Genomic DNA, 15,031 nt, shown 5'->3' with positions numbered 1-15,031 from the left:
ATACTGACATGCATTGAGAATTGGTTAACAGACAGAAAGCAGAGAATAGGAATAAATGTTCTGAAGAAGAATCATTGGACTCAATGTTAACTCTTGTCTTTCTCTCCACAGGTGCTGCCAGACATGTTGAGTTTTTCCAGCATTGTCTGCTTTTATTTCACACCTATAGCATCTGCAGTATTTTGCTTTTATTATAGCAGGAATAAACGGGTCATTCTCAGATTGGCAGGTTGAGACTAGTGGGGTACCACAAGCATCAGAGTGTGGGCACTAGCTATACACAATCTATATCAATGATTTGGATGCAGGGACCAAATGTAATATTTCCAAGTTTTGCTGTCGACACAAAACTAGGTGGGAATGTGAGTTGAGAAGAGAATGCAAAAAGGCTTCAAGGAGATTTAGAGTATGCAAGAACATGGCTGATAGAATATAATGTAGAAAACTGTGGAGTCATCCACTTTGGTAGAAAAAAACGGAAATACAGATTATTTTTTAAATGGTGAGAGTCTATGAAATCTTGACGTCCAAAGGAACCTGGGTGTCCTTACTCATGAGCCATTGAAAGCTAATATGCAGGTGCAGCAAGTAATTAGGAAGGCAAATTGTAATTCGGCCTTTATTGCAAAAGGATTTGAATATAGGTGTAAAGAAGTCTTGCTGAAATTGTATAGAGCCTTGGTGAGACCTCAACTGAAGTATTGTGTACAGTTTGGCATCCTTCCCTAAGGAAGGATATACTTGCCATAGAGGAAATGCAATGAAGGGTCACCAGACTGATCCCTGGCTTGACACGATTGTCTATGAGGAAAGATTAAATAGACTGGGCCTACATTCTCTAGAATTTAGAAGAATGAGAGGTGATTTTATTGAAACATACAAAATTCTTACAGGGTTCAAATGTAGATGCAGGAGGGATGTTGCCCCTGGTGGGGGGAGAGGGGGTGGTTAGAACCAGGGGACACAGTCTCAGAATAAGAGGTAGGCCATTTAGGACTGAGATGAGGCACTCAAAGGGTGGTGAATCGTTGGAATTCTCTACCACAGAGTGCTTGGAGGCTCAATCATAGAGTATTTTCAAGACAGAGATTGATAGATTTCTAGTTATTAAAGATACCAAGGAGTATGGGGATAGTACAAGAAATAGCATCGAGGCAGAAGATCAGCCATGATCTAGTTGAATGGCGGAGCAGGCTCAAGGGGCAGAATGGCCTACTCCTGCTCCTATTTCCTATGTCCCATGTGTCAACTATGCAAAGCCATGGTTAAGCCACACTAGGATTATTGTATGCTCTTCATGGCACCACGCCTTAGGAAGGGTATGTTGGCCTTGACAGGGAGTGCAACATAGTTTTACTAGAATGATGTCTGGACTCCAAGGGTTAAATTAGGAAGCAAAATTACACAAACCAGGATTGTATTCCCTGGAGTTTAGGAGAAACAATTTGATCAAAGTTTTCAACACATTAAAGGGAACAGGGTAAGTAGAAATTATTTCTGCTGATCCTGGAGCCTAAGGGATGTAAGAAGCTGTAATATTTTTGACTGTTTTAATTTTTTAAGTGAAATTTGCAAAGGAAGGTTGAGATTTACGAAAAGTGTGCAACCATGGGGAGGGTTGGATAGCATCGCTAATTTAAATGCTATTGCTATATGCGGGCATACAGAAACTGACCAATTCTGATCAGCGTGCATTGCGAAGACCAAAAGGCTATTTGAACTAAAGTAACCTGTTAACAGCTGCAGGCTGCTTTCATTGCAGATAAACATGCCATTGTTCTGCAACATTTTAAGACTATAGAATGTTTAGCAAAAGGCACAAAAGTCATAGAATCGGGTTGAAACCAATAAACAGACATACTTTAAAGCTATGTTTCAATTTGATGCCAAGTTAGAAGTTTGGAGAAGCTTCATATACAGAAATAACATGGAGCCATAATATATGTTAGGTAACTTAAGTGTTTTGAAAACTGAGAGAAACGGGCATAATTTTAATAGTTAATTATCTTGTGATTTTAAAATGTGTGTGAGACCAGGAAAGAAACTTGTTGTTATATTTACTAATAAAGATCTTGAAGACATCTGCAACACCAGTGAGGGATGAATTTACTGGAGGAAGTTTAAATAGATGGACATCATCAAGGTGGTCTCTAATATCATAGTTTGAACAAAGAATTAGATGCCTTATTGTACAATTGTAATTTAAGGTGGATTTTGATAGGGCAGTAATATCCTGCCCACTTGGAACGAAAGATATAAAAATTGTTGCAAAGACTGGGTGCCTAAGTTGAGCAGTTTGATAAGCTGCTAAAAGATCTGATCAGCAGAAGGTTGACTGCTGATTGGGTGATCATATATATAGTTCCTTTAACATATTTGTAACTAACAGGTGTATTGCTAACAGATGCATTGTAAATTGGTGTATTGTATTGTTTAAATCTAATAAAGATATTAGATGTCTCATTTTCATAATTCTTGACTCCGATGTAGGAACATTCAGCCCTTTGAGCCTTCTCTGCCATTCAATAAGATTATGGCTGGTCTGGTTGTGGTCTCAACTCCACTTTGCCATCTGCCCCCTATAACCCTTGACCCCCTCACCCATCAAAAATCTGTCTAACTCTGCCTTGAATAAATTCAATGACCCAGCCTCCACTGCTTTCTGGGGAAGAGAATTTCACATACAAACAACCCTTTGAGAGAAAGAAATGCTCCTTATCTCCGTCTTAAATGGTGGACCTCTTATTCTTAAACTGTGTCCCTTGGTTATAGTCTCACCTACAAGTAGAAACATCCTTACGGTATCTACCCTATCAAATCCCCTCAGGATCTTATATGTTTCAAAAAGATCACCTCTCATTCTTCTAAACTCCAGTGGGTATAGGCCCAACTTGTTCAACATTTCTCCGTAAGATAAGCCCCTCATCCCAGGAATGAGTCGAGTGAACCTTCTCTGAACTGCTTCTGAGGTAATTATATATTTTTTCAAATAAGGAGACTGGAACTGTACACAGTATTCCATATGTGGTCTCACCAAAGCCCTATGCAGGTGCAATAACACTTCCCTACTTTTATATCCCACACCCTTGCAATAAACGCCAACGTTCCATTTGCCTTCCCAATTGCTTGCTGTACCAGTAGAGTAACCCGTCAGGCTAGAAGGTTACATCTTCCAGGGACATAGTCCAAAAATTAGAGCCAGACCTTTCAGCAGTGAAATTAGGAAACACCATGCAAAGGGTGGTAGACGTTTGGAACTCTCTTCCGCAAATGGCAATCGACACTAGATCAATTGTTAAATTTAAAACTGAGATTGATAAATTTTAGTTAACCAAAGGTTTTAAGGGATATAAGGCAAGGGCAGGTACATGGAGTTAGGCCACGGATCAGACTCAAAGGGCTAAACATTCTCCTGTTCCTATGAATTTCTAGCATTTGCATTAAGAGTACAGATGTTTGAAGAGCACTCAATTTCTGAAATATAAGCACAAGTATAGAATATTGAAGCTGCCCTTGCACTTTCTGAGGGTCAGGAAAGGTTCAATTTGGAAGTCAAGTTAGTGAAAAATATAGGAGATAAATATGAAGCCTGATAATCCCCAAGGTACAGGTAGGATTGCTCCATTCTATGAGAGAACACTGGAAGTCATGTTAGGGGTGGTGAAGACATGGAGGTGTGCATTCCTGACTCTGCTCAACAAAGTGTAGTTAAAGTTGCATAGGAAGTGGTTCCAAAACAATCTGAAAAAGTGCATCTCAGTATTTTTTTTTATTCGTTCTTCGAATGTGGGCATCGCTGGCTAGCCCAGCATTTATTGTCCATCCCTAATTGCCCTTGAGAAGGTGGTGCTGAGCTGCCTACTCCACCATTCAATAAGATCATGGCTGATCTGTTTTTGTTTCAAATTGCATATTCCCATCTAATTCTGATAACCTTTGATTCCCTTGCCTAACAAGAATCTATCTACCTCTGCTTTAAAAATATTCAATGACCCTGCCTCCACCACCTAAGGCAGAGAACTCCAAAGTTGCACAACCCTCTGAGAGAAAAAAATTCTCCTCATCTCTGTCCTAAAAGGGTGACCCCTAGTTTTAAAACAGCGCCCCCTAGTTCTGGACTCACCCACAAGAGGAAACATCCTTTTGATGTCGTCCTTATCAAGGCCATTCAGGATCTTGTAAACTTCAATCAAATCACCCTTCACTCTTCTGAACTCCAGTGGAAACAAGCTCAGTCTGTTCACCCTTTCCTCATAAGACAAACCACCTATTCCAGGTATCAATCTAGTAAACCTCCTTTGAACCGCCTTCAATGCATTTACATCCTTCCTTAAATATGGAGACCAAAACTGCACAGAGTATTCGAGGTAAAAGCAAAATACTTCGGATGCTGCAAGTCTGAAACAAAAACAGAAAATGCTGGAAAAACTCAGCAGTCTGACAGCATCTGAAGAAGGGTCATACGGACTCGAAACATTAACTTTGTTTTTCTCTCTCCACAGATGCTGTCAGACTTGCTGAGTTTTTCCAGCATTTTCTGTTTTTATCACAGTATTCGAGGTGCGGTTTCACCAATGCTCTGTATAACTGAAGCATAACATCCTTACTTTTATGTTCAATCCCTCTCGTAATAAAGGATAGCATTCCGTTAGCCTTCTTAATTACTTGCTGTACCTGCATACTAACTTTTTGTGACCCATGTACTAGAACACCTTGATCCCTCTGCACCTCAGAGTTATGCAGCCGTACTCCATTTAATTAAACTCCACTTTTTTGTTCTTCCTGCCAAAGTGAACAACTTCACATTTTCCCACATTAAACTCCATTTGCCAGATCTTTGCCCACTCAGTCAATCTATATCCACCTGCAACAGCCTCATGTCCTCTTCACAACATACTTTCCTACCTATCTTTGTGTCATCTATAAATTTAGCTACCATGTCTTCACTCCCCTCATCTAAGCCATTGATGTAAATCATGATAATTCGAGGACCCAGTACAGACCCCTGTGGGACTCCACTTGTCATATCCTGCCAATCAGAAAAAGATCCAATTATGCATGCTTTTAGATTTCTGCCAGCCAGTCAACTTCTGTCCATGCTAATATGTTACCCCCTACACCATACGCTTCTATTTTCTGTAATAACCTTTGATGTGGCATCTTATCAAATGCCTTCTGGAAATCCAAGTACAGTACATCTACAGCCTCCCCTTTATCCATTGCGCATGTTACTCCTCTTTATTGGCATCATCTTCTGCCTATAGGATCTTACACTGATACAACATAGATTGAGGCATTCAGCCCATTGCACCTGTGCCTGCTTTTTGAAAGCTGTCCAATTAGTTCCGCCCCTGCACGCTGACGTGAAAATTCTCCCCCGAAAAACTCAGCAAGTCTGGCAGCATCTGCGGAGAGGAACACAGTTAACGTTTCAAGTCCGTATGACTCTTCAACAGAACTAAGTAAAAATAGAAAAGAGGTGAAATATAAGCTGGTTTAAGTGTGGGGGGGGGAAGGGGGTGGGGGGAAGACAGGTAGAGCTGGATAGAGGACCAGTGATAGGTGGAGATAGACAAAAGGACAAAGAGGTGTTGAAGTTGGTGATATTATCTAAGGAATGTGCTAATTAAGGGTAGAAAGCAGGACAAGCAAGGTACAGATAGCCCTAGTGGGGGTGGGGTGGGGTAGGGTTATCTGTACTATTCACTGGACTAGTAATCCAGAGACTCCAGGGTAATGCTCTGGGGACCTGGGTTTGAATTCCTCAGTGGCAGGTGATGGAATTTGAATTCAATAAAAATCTGGAATTAAAATTCTTTATCTTGGGGTAGGGCTTGGCTGACTCAAAAATATTAGCCTCACTGAGGGTGTTGGAACAGTCAGTGGAAGTGAAAGAAACTGAGATGCTACAGGAGGAGCATCCTGGATTGTTTCCTGACTGTGTTGTGACTAGATCTCAGGCCCATAAAATTCGACATGAAGAGGAAGAATCTATACAAAAGGGAGATGACGTGGAAATTCAGTTACCTGACACTATTTTCAAAAACTTAATTTGAAAGGAGGAAGGTAAAGAGAATGAGGCTGACATGCTTTGCCCATTTTCTTTGGTAGAAATGCAACAGGTTGATTCTGAGTTGAGAGTTGTATCGAACAGCCTACTCAGAGACTGAATCGGAACCAATACCTGAGAGTTATTATTCAAAAGACAAAGCGCTAGTGAGGAAATGGAGACTACCTCAAATGCCAGCCAATGAGAAATGTGCAGTAGTTCATCAGGTGATACTGCAATTTGAGTATCGTAATGAAGTTTTGCGAGTGGCTCACAAAATTCCAATGGCAGGTCACTAAGATATCGAGAAAATGCAGGCTAAAATACTGAAACATTTTTATTGGACAGGATTGCATAAAGATGTGGTTAAATTCTACCAGACATGTCAGGTAACATCAGTCAGTTAAACCTGCACCCTTAATTCCAATACCAGCTTTTGAAGAACCATTTAGCAGGGTCTTAATAGATTGTGTAGGACTCCCACTGTTAGGAACTCGAGATAGTTTAAGTAAGTTATATTTGTACTTGTGGGTGTTATGAATGAGTTTTAGCTTTAAGTTTAGGATTGTTTTGTGTTTCTGTACTGGTGTGTTAGGAAAGGGAGAACTTGAGTTTTGGTTTCACTTTAAAACATGACTGTATTTTAATGAGGTTTTATGATGCTTGAAGGGAAGTTAAAACAAACACAAGGTAGAAAAACTGCTGTTGCCTAGCAACAGGGGTCCAGAGAGAGGGAACCACAGAGACAGAGAAAAACAGAAAAGTAGTTTCAGTTCAGTTGAAAGGTATTGCCAGGAGAAGCTGGGCATGGGAGAGGGACAATTAGCAAGTCCCAAACTAAAGAAGAAGACAAAACCAGGGAACGGAAAAGGAGAAAGGTCCCAAGAAGACCTTCTAGTCAAAGAAAGAACAGGAACCTGGAAAAGATCTCGCTAAGTGAAGTTAAGAGCAGAGGAAGGTTCCAAGCTTAAAGGGAGAAAGCTGCAGGACGCAGGCTTAAAGCAAAATAGGCTTGCAAGAAGCCAGAAGGTCCGAGGAGACAGCCAAAGGTTGGTGACTCCTTACTATCGGCATGTGAAGCACTGATATTCTGTTGGTACGGTTGAGTGTCTGAGAGAAAATGCATGGAAGGTGAAGCTTGAATGCACATGGTGATCAAGGGAAGAGGAACATTGGAAGGATAGTTCAAAACCCTGAAGGTGGATCCTTGTGGAAGTCTGAGAGAAAGCGTCATTTGGAAGAAGATTCCAAAGCGAGTTCTTCAAGAGGAGATTGGAAACCCTCGTGAAAGACAGAGTTCAGTGAGACCAGTTGGCTCATGGTGTAACAAGTGTCTTGGGGGTGCTGATGAGAGACCTGTAACATCTTGTGGGGTGGCATCTGTCACTTGGTTTCAGCATGTGGTGTGCCTGACCACAGGTCACCCATTGGTTTACGTGGACTGTGTACTTACTGTGAACATGAGAGTATAAGATAGCTTTTGGTAACTTGCGTTATCCTTACGAATCTGTATATATCTGTAAAAGTATAGTTGTGAATGAAGGAGTATTGTAACATAGTTATCTTTTCTTGTTTAATAAATGTTTTATTCTTCTGTTAAAAGTTAATCAGTTGACTCCTGTGACTCTGTTCAGTAGCAGCCCTCCATGTTTCTAAACAAAAAATAAAGGTTAGGATCTATCAAGCCGGGTTCCACCCTAGGAACTGGGATCTGGCTTGTCCAGTAGTAACATCAGCTGGGATCATAATACTACTGAAAACCAGAAGTGTGAATCAGTACTTTTTAACAATTGTGGATGTTTCAACAAGATTTCCTGAGGCAGTGCCTTTGGAGAAAATTATGGCAAAAAATGGTAGTGGAAAAGTTAGTTCAATTCTTTACAAGATATGGATTACTTAAGGAAATACAATTAGATTAAGACTCAAATTTTATGTCACAAATAGTGAAAGAAATAATGAATAGTTTGGAAATAAAACAATTTAAATCTTTAGCTTATCATTCACAATCACAAGTAGCATTAGAAAGACAGAATCAAACTTTAATGACCATGATTAAAGCCTATTGCCAGGAATGTCCTAATGATTGGGATAAAAGAATTCCATTTTTACTGTTTAGCATTAGGGATGCCCCTAATGAGTCCACAGGATTCAGCCCTTATGAAGTGATATATGAGCATGAGGTGAGAGGACCCCTCAAATTAATTAAAGAAAATTTTATAAACCAAAGCTCAGAGACTACACTTTTAACCTACGTGTCAAATTTCTGGGGAAGGTTAACCAAAGCATGTGAGTTGGCCAAAGAGTATTTGAAAATCGCTCAACAAACAATGAAAGCTAGGGCAGAAAAAATACTAAAGCTTGAAATTTTGTTGCTGGAGACAAACTGTTAGTGTTATTACTGTTAAAAGCAAAGTTCACTGGACTTCATCAAATCAAAAAGAAACTCAAGAATGTAAATCATATAGTGAGTATTCCAGACAGAAGGAAGAGTCAGTTATTGTGTCACGTTAATATGTTAAAGTGATATTATAACAGGGAAGATAATCGGGAGAGGAGTCTGTTTATGGCGGTGGAAGAAGTAGGGAGTGAAATAAAAATATCAGAGCGATTCAAGAATGAATCAGAAGTCAAAAATTCTAAAGTTGAGCCTCCAGTGATCAGATTGGAAAACATGGAGGTGCTTAAAAATTTAGATGTAATATTAAGCTATCTTCCAGAAAGCTGTCAAGGTGACTCACGAAAGCTATTACAAACACATAAATTCATTTTGTGTAAATAGGCCAGGGAAAAAGTATTTGGCCATACATGATGTGAATGCTGAGGATGCATCACCCATAAAGCAACATCCTTACAGACTCAATTTAGAGAAGTTAGACAAAGTGAGGCAAGAGATCAAGTTCATGATGGAAAATGATATGACTTAACCGAGTCACAGAAGCTGGAGCTCACCAATTGTCATGGTACTGATACCAGATGGGTCGCAATGATTATGTGCAGATTATCGCAAAGTCAATACAGTAACAAAGGCAGATTTATATCCAATTCCATGATTAGGAGACTATATAGAGCAGATTAGACAAGCAAGGTTAGTTGCAAAAATTGAATTATTAAAGGGATATTGACAAGTTCCATTGATCGATACAGCCAAAGAAATATCAGCTTTTGTAACCCTGGATGGACTTTAGCAATGTGAAGCCATGTCTTTCAGAATGAAAAAGGCACCAGCAACTTTTCATAAATTAACCACAAGCTCATTGAAGGATTATCCAACTGTGCCATATACATTGATGAATTGGTTGTGTTCAGCCAAACTTGGGAGGAACATTTACAACACTTGAACAAATTGTTTGATCGGTTATAAAGAGCCAATTTGGTCATAAACTTGGCAATAAGTGAATTTGCCTAAGTGAAAGTGACTTATTTGGGTCACACTGTGGGACAAGGCCAAGTAGCACCTAGGGAAGCAAAAATAAGGGTTATCTTGGATTTTCCAGTGCCTCAGACAAAAAGAGAGATTTTGCAGTATACCGGCATGAGTGGATTCTATCGGAAGTTCGTTCCAAAATTCAGCACTGCAGTGGTTTCCCTGACAAGCTTGTTAAAGAAAGGCAAGAAATTTGAATGGACAGAGGAGTGTCAAAGTGCCTTTGACGGCTGGAAATCTGTACTGACCACTGCAACGATTTTAGTAGCACCAAATTATGCTAAGCCATTTTTATCGGCTGTTGATGCCAATGAGCTAGATGTTGGTGCAGTTTTATTAGAGGAGGACAAGATGGGGATCAAATGGCCAGTCAGTTACCTTTCTTGAAAGTTAAATTCTTGCCAGCAGAAATACTCAGCTGTGGAAAAAGAGACTTTGAGTTTGGTGTTAGCTCAACAACATTTTGAAGTCTGCATATCGAACAACTCTGCAGAGATTGTTATTTATAAGGATCATAATCCTTTAACCTTTCTAGCAAAGTTTCATACCGAGAATCTGAGACTATTTCGTTGGAGTTTAATGCTACAACCATACAATTTGAAAATTATTCATGCAGCAAGAAGAGACAATATCAGATGCTTTATCAAGAGCCAATAGAGAGGAACAAGAATGTTGTGATCAAAATGGACTTGTGTAGAATATGATTTTTATGGAAAAGTCCTTGTGTATTTGATGTAAATACATTGTTACTGCTGGAGTAAGAACTTTATGGGAAGAGTTTTCAGGTGGGTGAGCGGGAGCGGGGCCCACTTGCAAATGCGTAAAATGACGCGCGGTGACATCGGGCATGAATCCTGACATCATGGCGCGTCATTCAGACTTTCAGTTCAGCGGCGCGCACCTGAGTCGGGTACGCACCCAACGAACTGGCAAAGGCCTATTAAGGCCATTTAAATGTCAATTAAAGTTATTAACTGTGCTGCCCATCCAACCATAAGTTTGGTGGGCAGGTGAAGAGCCCAGATGGCCTTCGCATTTTTCATGGAACCTCTTCAATGGTGGGGTGAGGTTCCATGAGGGGTTTATAAATTAAATACATTTTTTCATTAATGTTCCTTGACATGTCCCAGCTCATGTGACACTGTCAGATGAGGGGACATGTCTTAAAATATTTTCTTTTCTTTATTTAAACTTTTAAACCTTAAACTAATCTCCCTGAGGCAGCTCTGTGCCTCAGGGAGATTTCTGTGCTCTTTCACATGCATTCACGAAAGAGCACAGGCCCTGACTCAGGTAAACCCCCCGCCAACACAGGGAGCGCACGGCACTTCTGGGTGAACGTCACATTGGGTGGGCCAATTAAGGCCCGTAAAATGGCAGCGCAGACCCGATTGGGGGCACCGATCAGGTTCGCGCCCACCCCCGCACAAGCACCCTGACGGGTGGAAAATTCTCCCCTATAAGTAAAACAGAGATAGTTAAAACAGAGATAAAACAGAGATAAAAGGAGATTGTAATAGAAAATTAAAATGCCTCTTAAAGATACCTTTTCATTTTTTTTTCTCTGTGGGTAGGTGTTAGGAATAATGGATAACTTTAAGTTTAATTCATATTTGTATTTGTGCGTTAAGAAAGGTGGAACATGGTTCTGGTTTCATTTAGAGTTTTTTGTAAGCTTAGTGCTGGGAAGTCTGGAGGCTCTGTTTGTATACATGCACTTTTAATGAGGTTTTACAACTCTCAAAATGAAGAGATGGGTTACAAAGAGGTTAGTAGTTTAGTGGTTGAGAAAAGTAGAAAAAACTGTGCTGTGGCCTAGGGACAGGCGTCCAGAGACACACACACAGGGAAACACAGAAGGGCTCAGTCAATCTGTGTCTACCAGAGAGTGGAGGATGAAGGTCTAATCTCTCTAGTTAGAAATCCTGCAGGACTGTGGGGGAACTGAGTAGGAACTCATGTTTGCTCTGAAGTTGAGGTAATAGTGAGTTTAGATTGCGGTTTTTGAGTGTCTCAGGGAGAGATACTGGTTGAAGAAAAGCATCTAATGAATGCTCAGAAGTCCGCTGGAAGAAAACTATTTGAACCTGAGCCGCCCAAGCCTCGGTGTTGAGATAGTGGTAAATCATCTCTGGGGTTTTGCATCTGTAAGGGTGTTGCTGGGATAAAAGGAATACTGTGAGTTTGAATCATTTTCTGGTGTTTGTATTGAAATCTTTACAATCTGTTTGTCTAGTGTAATAGAGTTCATTTTTCTTGTTTAATAAACATTTTATTCTTTGTGCTAAAAGTACAGTGGCAAATTTCTTGTGAATGTGTTCAGTAACTGACCTCCACCGTTTCCTACGAAAAAAAGCAAAGTTAGGATCTACCAAGCCAGGTCTCATTCTAGCATCTGACTTGTCCAGCATTAACATTAGCTGGGTTCACAACAATTCATAAAAGACTTGTGTTCCCTTTCAAATGACCTGTTAATCCACTCTCACATCTTTTCTTTGACCCTCATGTCCTTTATCAGTTCATCCCTTTACTTAATGAATTCAGCTTGGTTCTCTACTCAATTATGAGCTTAACATTTATAATAAGTCTCCTATTTCTGTTTCATTTTAATCTCTAGGGAGCACTGTCTCTATTGAGTACATGGACTGCAGCAGTTCAAGAAGGCAGTTCGCCACCACCTTCCCAAGGGCAACTAGGGATGGGCAATAAATGCAGGCCCAGCCAGTGAAGCCCACATCCCATGAATGAATTTTTAAAAAGTCATTCCAGAAGCTCTAGCTTTGGATGCCTCTCTCCCACATGCAAATATTTTTAGTCTGCAGCCAAACAATCTCCTCTTTGCAGCTCTCCCAAAGCTTATGTAATGTTTTATCCACCAATCTTTGTTCCAATCCAGCTGGAGCAGATCCCTTTTCAACTCACCGAAAGTATCTCTGCTTCAAATAAGTATCTCCACCTTTGATTGTTTCTTGTTCTTTTCCATAACTAATAGGATATGTCCCAAAGCCACTCATAGGATGTAATGCTGTTTTTTTTATCATAACACTGACTGCTCCTCAAAGCATTGGGCAATTTACATCTAGGTGTATGATTAATATAGTGTCGTTTTATGTAACAATTGAGATTTTCCTTTTGGTTGGATTCAATTTTGACAGACTTAATTTTATTGTTTACTTAATAATGTTGCAGTAAGAGCAGAAAATAGTTATTTGAACATTTTATTGGGATCTTAACTGTAAATTTGTAACTGAGTTTCTGCATGAATAACTTCATTGATGGCATCTCTCAAAAGCAAAACATGCAAAAATATATATAAAACATTTTTGTACTACAGCATTTAGGCTCATTTGTAGTTAGAAATAATAGCAAATTAATTGGCTGATTGAAATACTCAACATCATCAAGTAGCACTCATAATAATATTTAGTAAAAGCAAAAATACTTTAAAAGACTGCTCAATACTTGTTTTCTAGCATTCAGTTGTGAAATGATATTTTGGAAATGACAGTACTTTTTTTATTGATATCAATTGTATTAGATAGGCTTCCTTTTTAAATAAGGTAACATGATATCAAGTACAGGTGCATTGAACAATTCTAGATTATGGGCTGAATCTTCTGAGGAGTGGCAATAACCATTGGATTTCCACTCCACTCCTATTTACTTACCTTGCACTGGAGCTCCACATTTCTCGCCCGAACCTCCGAACCAGGCCTCCTGAAAAATGTGGAGCATACCTGCTCCTGGAGTCCTTCCTTCGTAGTGTAGGAGCATTGGGGGAAGCCAAGCCAGGCCACTTTTTATGGCACTAACTGTCAAATTCTGCTAAGTTTAAATGCCCCAAAGCCACTTTGACAAGCTAGGGAGGGAAGGCGAGAGTGCAAGGTAAGTGGTTGAAGGATAGGATGGCAGGTGGGTGGGTGACGGGCTAGGGTGGCAGGTAAGTGGGTGATGGGGTTGGGTGGCAGGTTGGTGGGTGATGGGTAGGGTGGTAGGTGTGGGTAAGGGGTTAGGATGGCAGGTGGTTGGGTGAAGGGATATGGTGGCAGATCAGTGGGTGAGGGATGGGGTAGCAGGTGGGTGAGGGATAGGGTGGCAGGTGGGTAGGTAAAGGGGTAGGGGGCAGGTAAGTGGATGACAGGTAGGGTGGCAGGTAAGTGGGTGAGGGTGTAGGTTGGGTCTGGGATGGGGGAGGTGTCAGTCGCGTGATCGGGTGGTAGTCAGCGGGTCGGGGGTAGTCGGCGGGCTGGGAGGGTAGTTGGTGGGGGTGTTAGCCCAGGGGTCCAGTGGGGAGGAGGGGGATCAGTAGTATTGTTACCCAGCAGTTAGAACTAGTTTTAATCCTTCTAACATTTCCTGGGTAACTATTCTACTAAGTAAGTCGGAACCATCTGAAGTCTCCGACTTCAAGTTGGAGTTTCAGAGGGTTCCAGGCGCAGGGTAATTGCCCAACAGAAGTGGAAACATCACAGGCAATTCCCATGGAGTCCTTGCGTTGGGACTTCTGAGGGGTCCCCCAGCAGATATTCTGAGATATCTCAGGGGTATGACCATCTGGAGAGCGGAAGGTCTGGGACTATGTTTCCTTAAACCGGAAAACAACTTGTACACATGCAAGCTTGTATTGTCAATAGCTAGAGTTGTGAATTATGTTGTAACTGAGTACAGAGACCATGTAGGAATTAAAAGGAGTTCTACTGTTCAGAAAATCCAAATCCAAATCAATTTTCTGTTTGATGCATCAAATCCAAAATCCTATGTAAGTGTATAGTTGTTGGGTATAAGAAATTCCAAACCTATCTTTGATCATTTACAATACAATTAACTGAATTCGTTGAACAGTGAGGTTGACTTGGATGCTTCAGGGACGGTGTGATTTCATTGACCAGTGGTGTCTTCTATCTCTTTGCTTGAAGCTGGAAAAGGTGGCATGATGACCTTGTAAATAAGTTGGAAACCTTTTGCTGTAACTGAAGAATCTGACAAGAACTTCAGGGTCATAACATTGCCTATAGTAGAAGGAAAATACAGTTGGTCAGTTTTATTTACCTTGCAGTAACTTGCCATTCTCAATGTCAATAAATTAAAACCTGTCACTAAGTCACTTGCCAACAACTTTTCATTATTTCTTATTTTTGTGGCAGAATCAAAAATAGAACAACTACTGGCACAAGTGAGTCGGAAATGTTGAAAATCCGCAGAAGGATTTATCTTCTTGTGGATAGTATTCTATACAACTGGAGAAACCTAAGGCTTCAATGAAGATATCTGATAAAGGAGTGAAAAGCGCGTGGTATACCAATGAGTCATTTTTTGGGGAGGTTTTATATTGATAAAGACAATAACACTGTTTAAAATACAATCAAATACACGTGTGAAAAGGGAGAATGTAAAGGTATAAGGGAAAAGGCTAGGAAAATAAGATTAGAGTAGGTGGCCCTAATTTCTTTTTTTATTTATTCTTTCATGGGATGTTGGTGTCACTGGCAAGGCCAGCATTTGTTGCCCATCCCTGGCCTGAACTGAGTGGCTTGCTAGGGCCATTTCAGAGGGCTGTT

At 40.5% G+C, this 15,031-nt stretch overlaps 1 protein-coding gene across 1 annotated transcript in view; it reads right to left on the bottom strand.

Moving 5' to 3' along the window:
* Window positions 1-13,619: 13,619 nt before the first annotated feature.
* tnfaip6 (tumor necrosis factor, alpha-induced protein 6) overlaps window positions 13,620-15,031 on the bottom strand; it is a 43,194-nt gene continuing 41,782 nt past the window's right edge. Inside the window, exon 6 of the mRNA XM_078552557.1 lies at window positions 13,620-14,482. Within this exon, the coding sequence (XP_078408683.1) occupies window positions 14,352-14,482 (131 nt within the window). The 3' untranslated portion in view covers window positions 13,620-14,351. The remainder of the gene's footprint in view (window positions 14,483-15,031) is intronic.

The sequence above is a fragment of the Cetorhinus maximus genome, chromosome 11 (assembly GCF_964194155.1).
Source record: "Cetorhinus maximus chromosome 11, sCetMax3.hap1.1, whole genome shotgun sequence".
NCBI classification, from domain to species: domain Eukaryota; kingdom Metazoa; phylum Chordata; class Chondrichthyes; order Lamniformes; family Cetorhinidae; genus Cetorhinus; species Cetorhinus maximus.
This window is presented reverse-complemented; position numbering and strand designations above follow the sequence as displayed.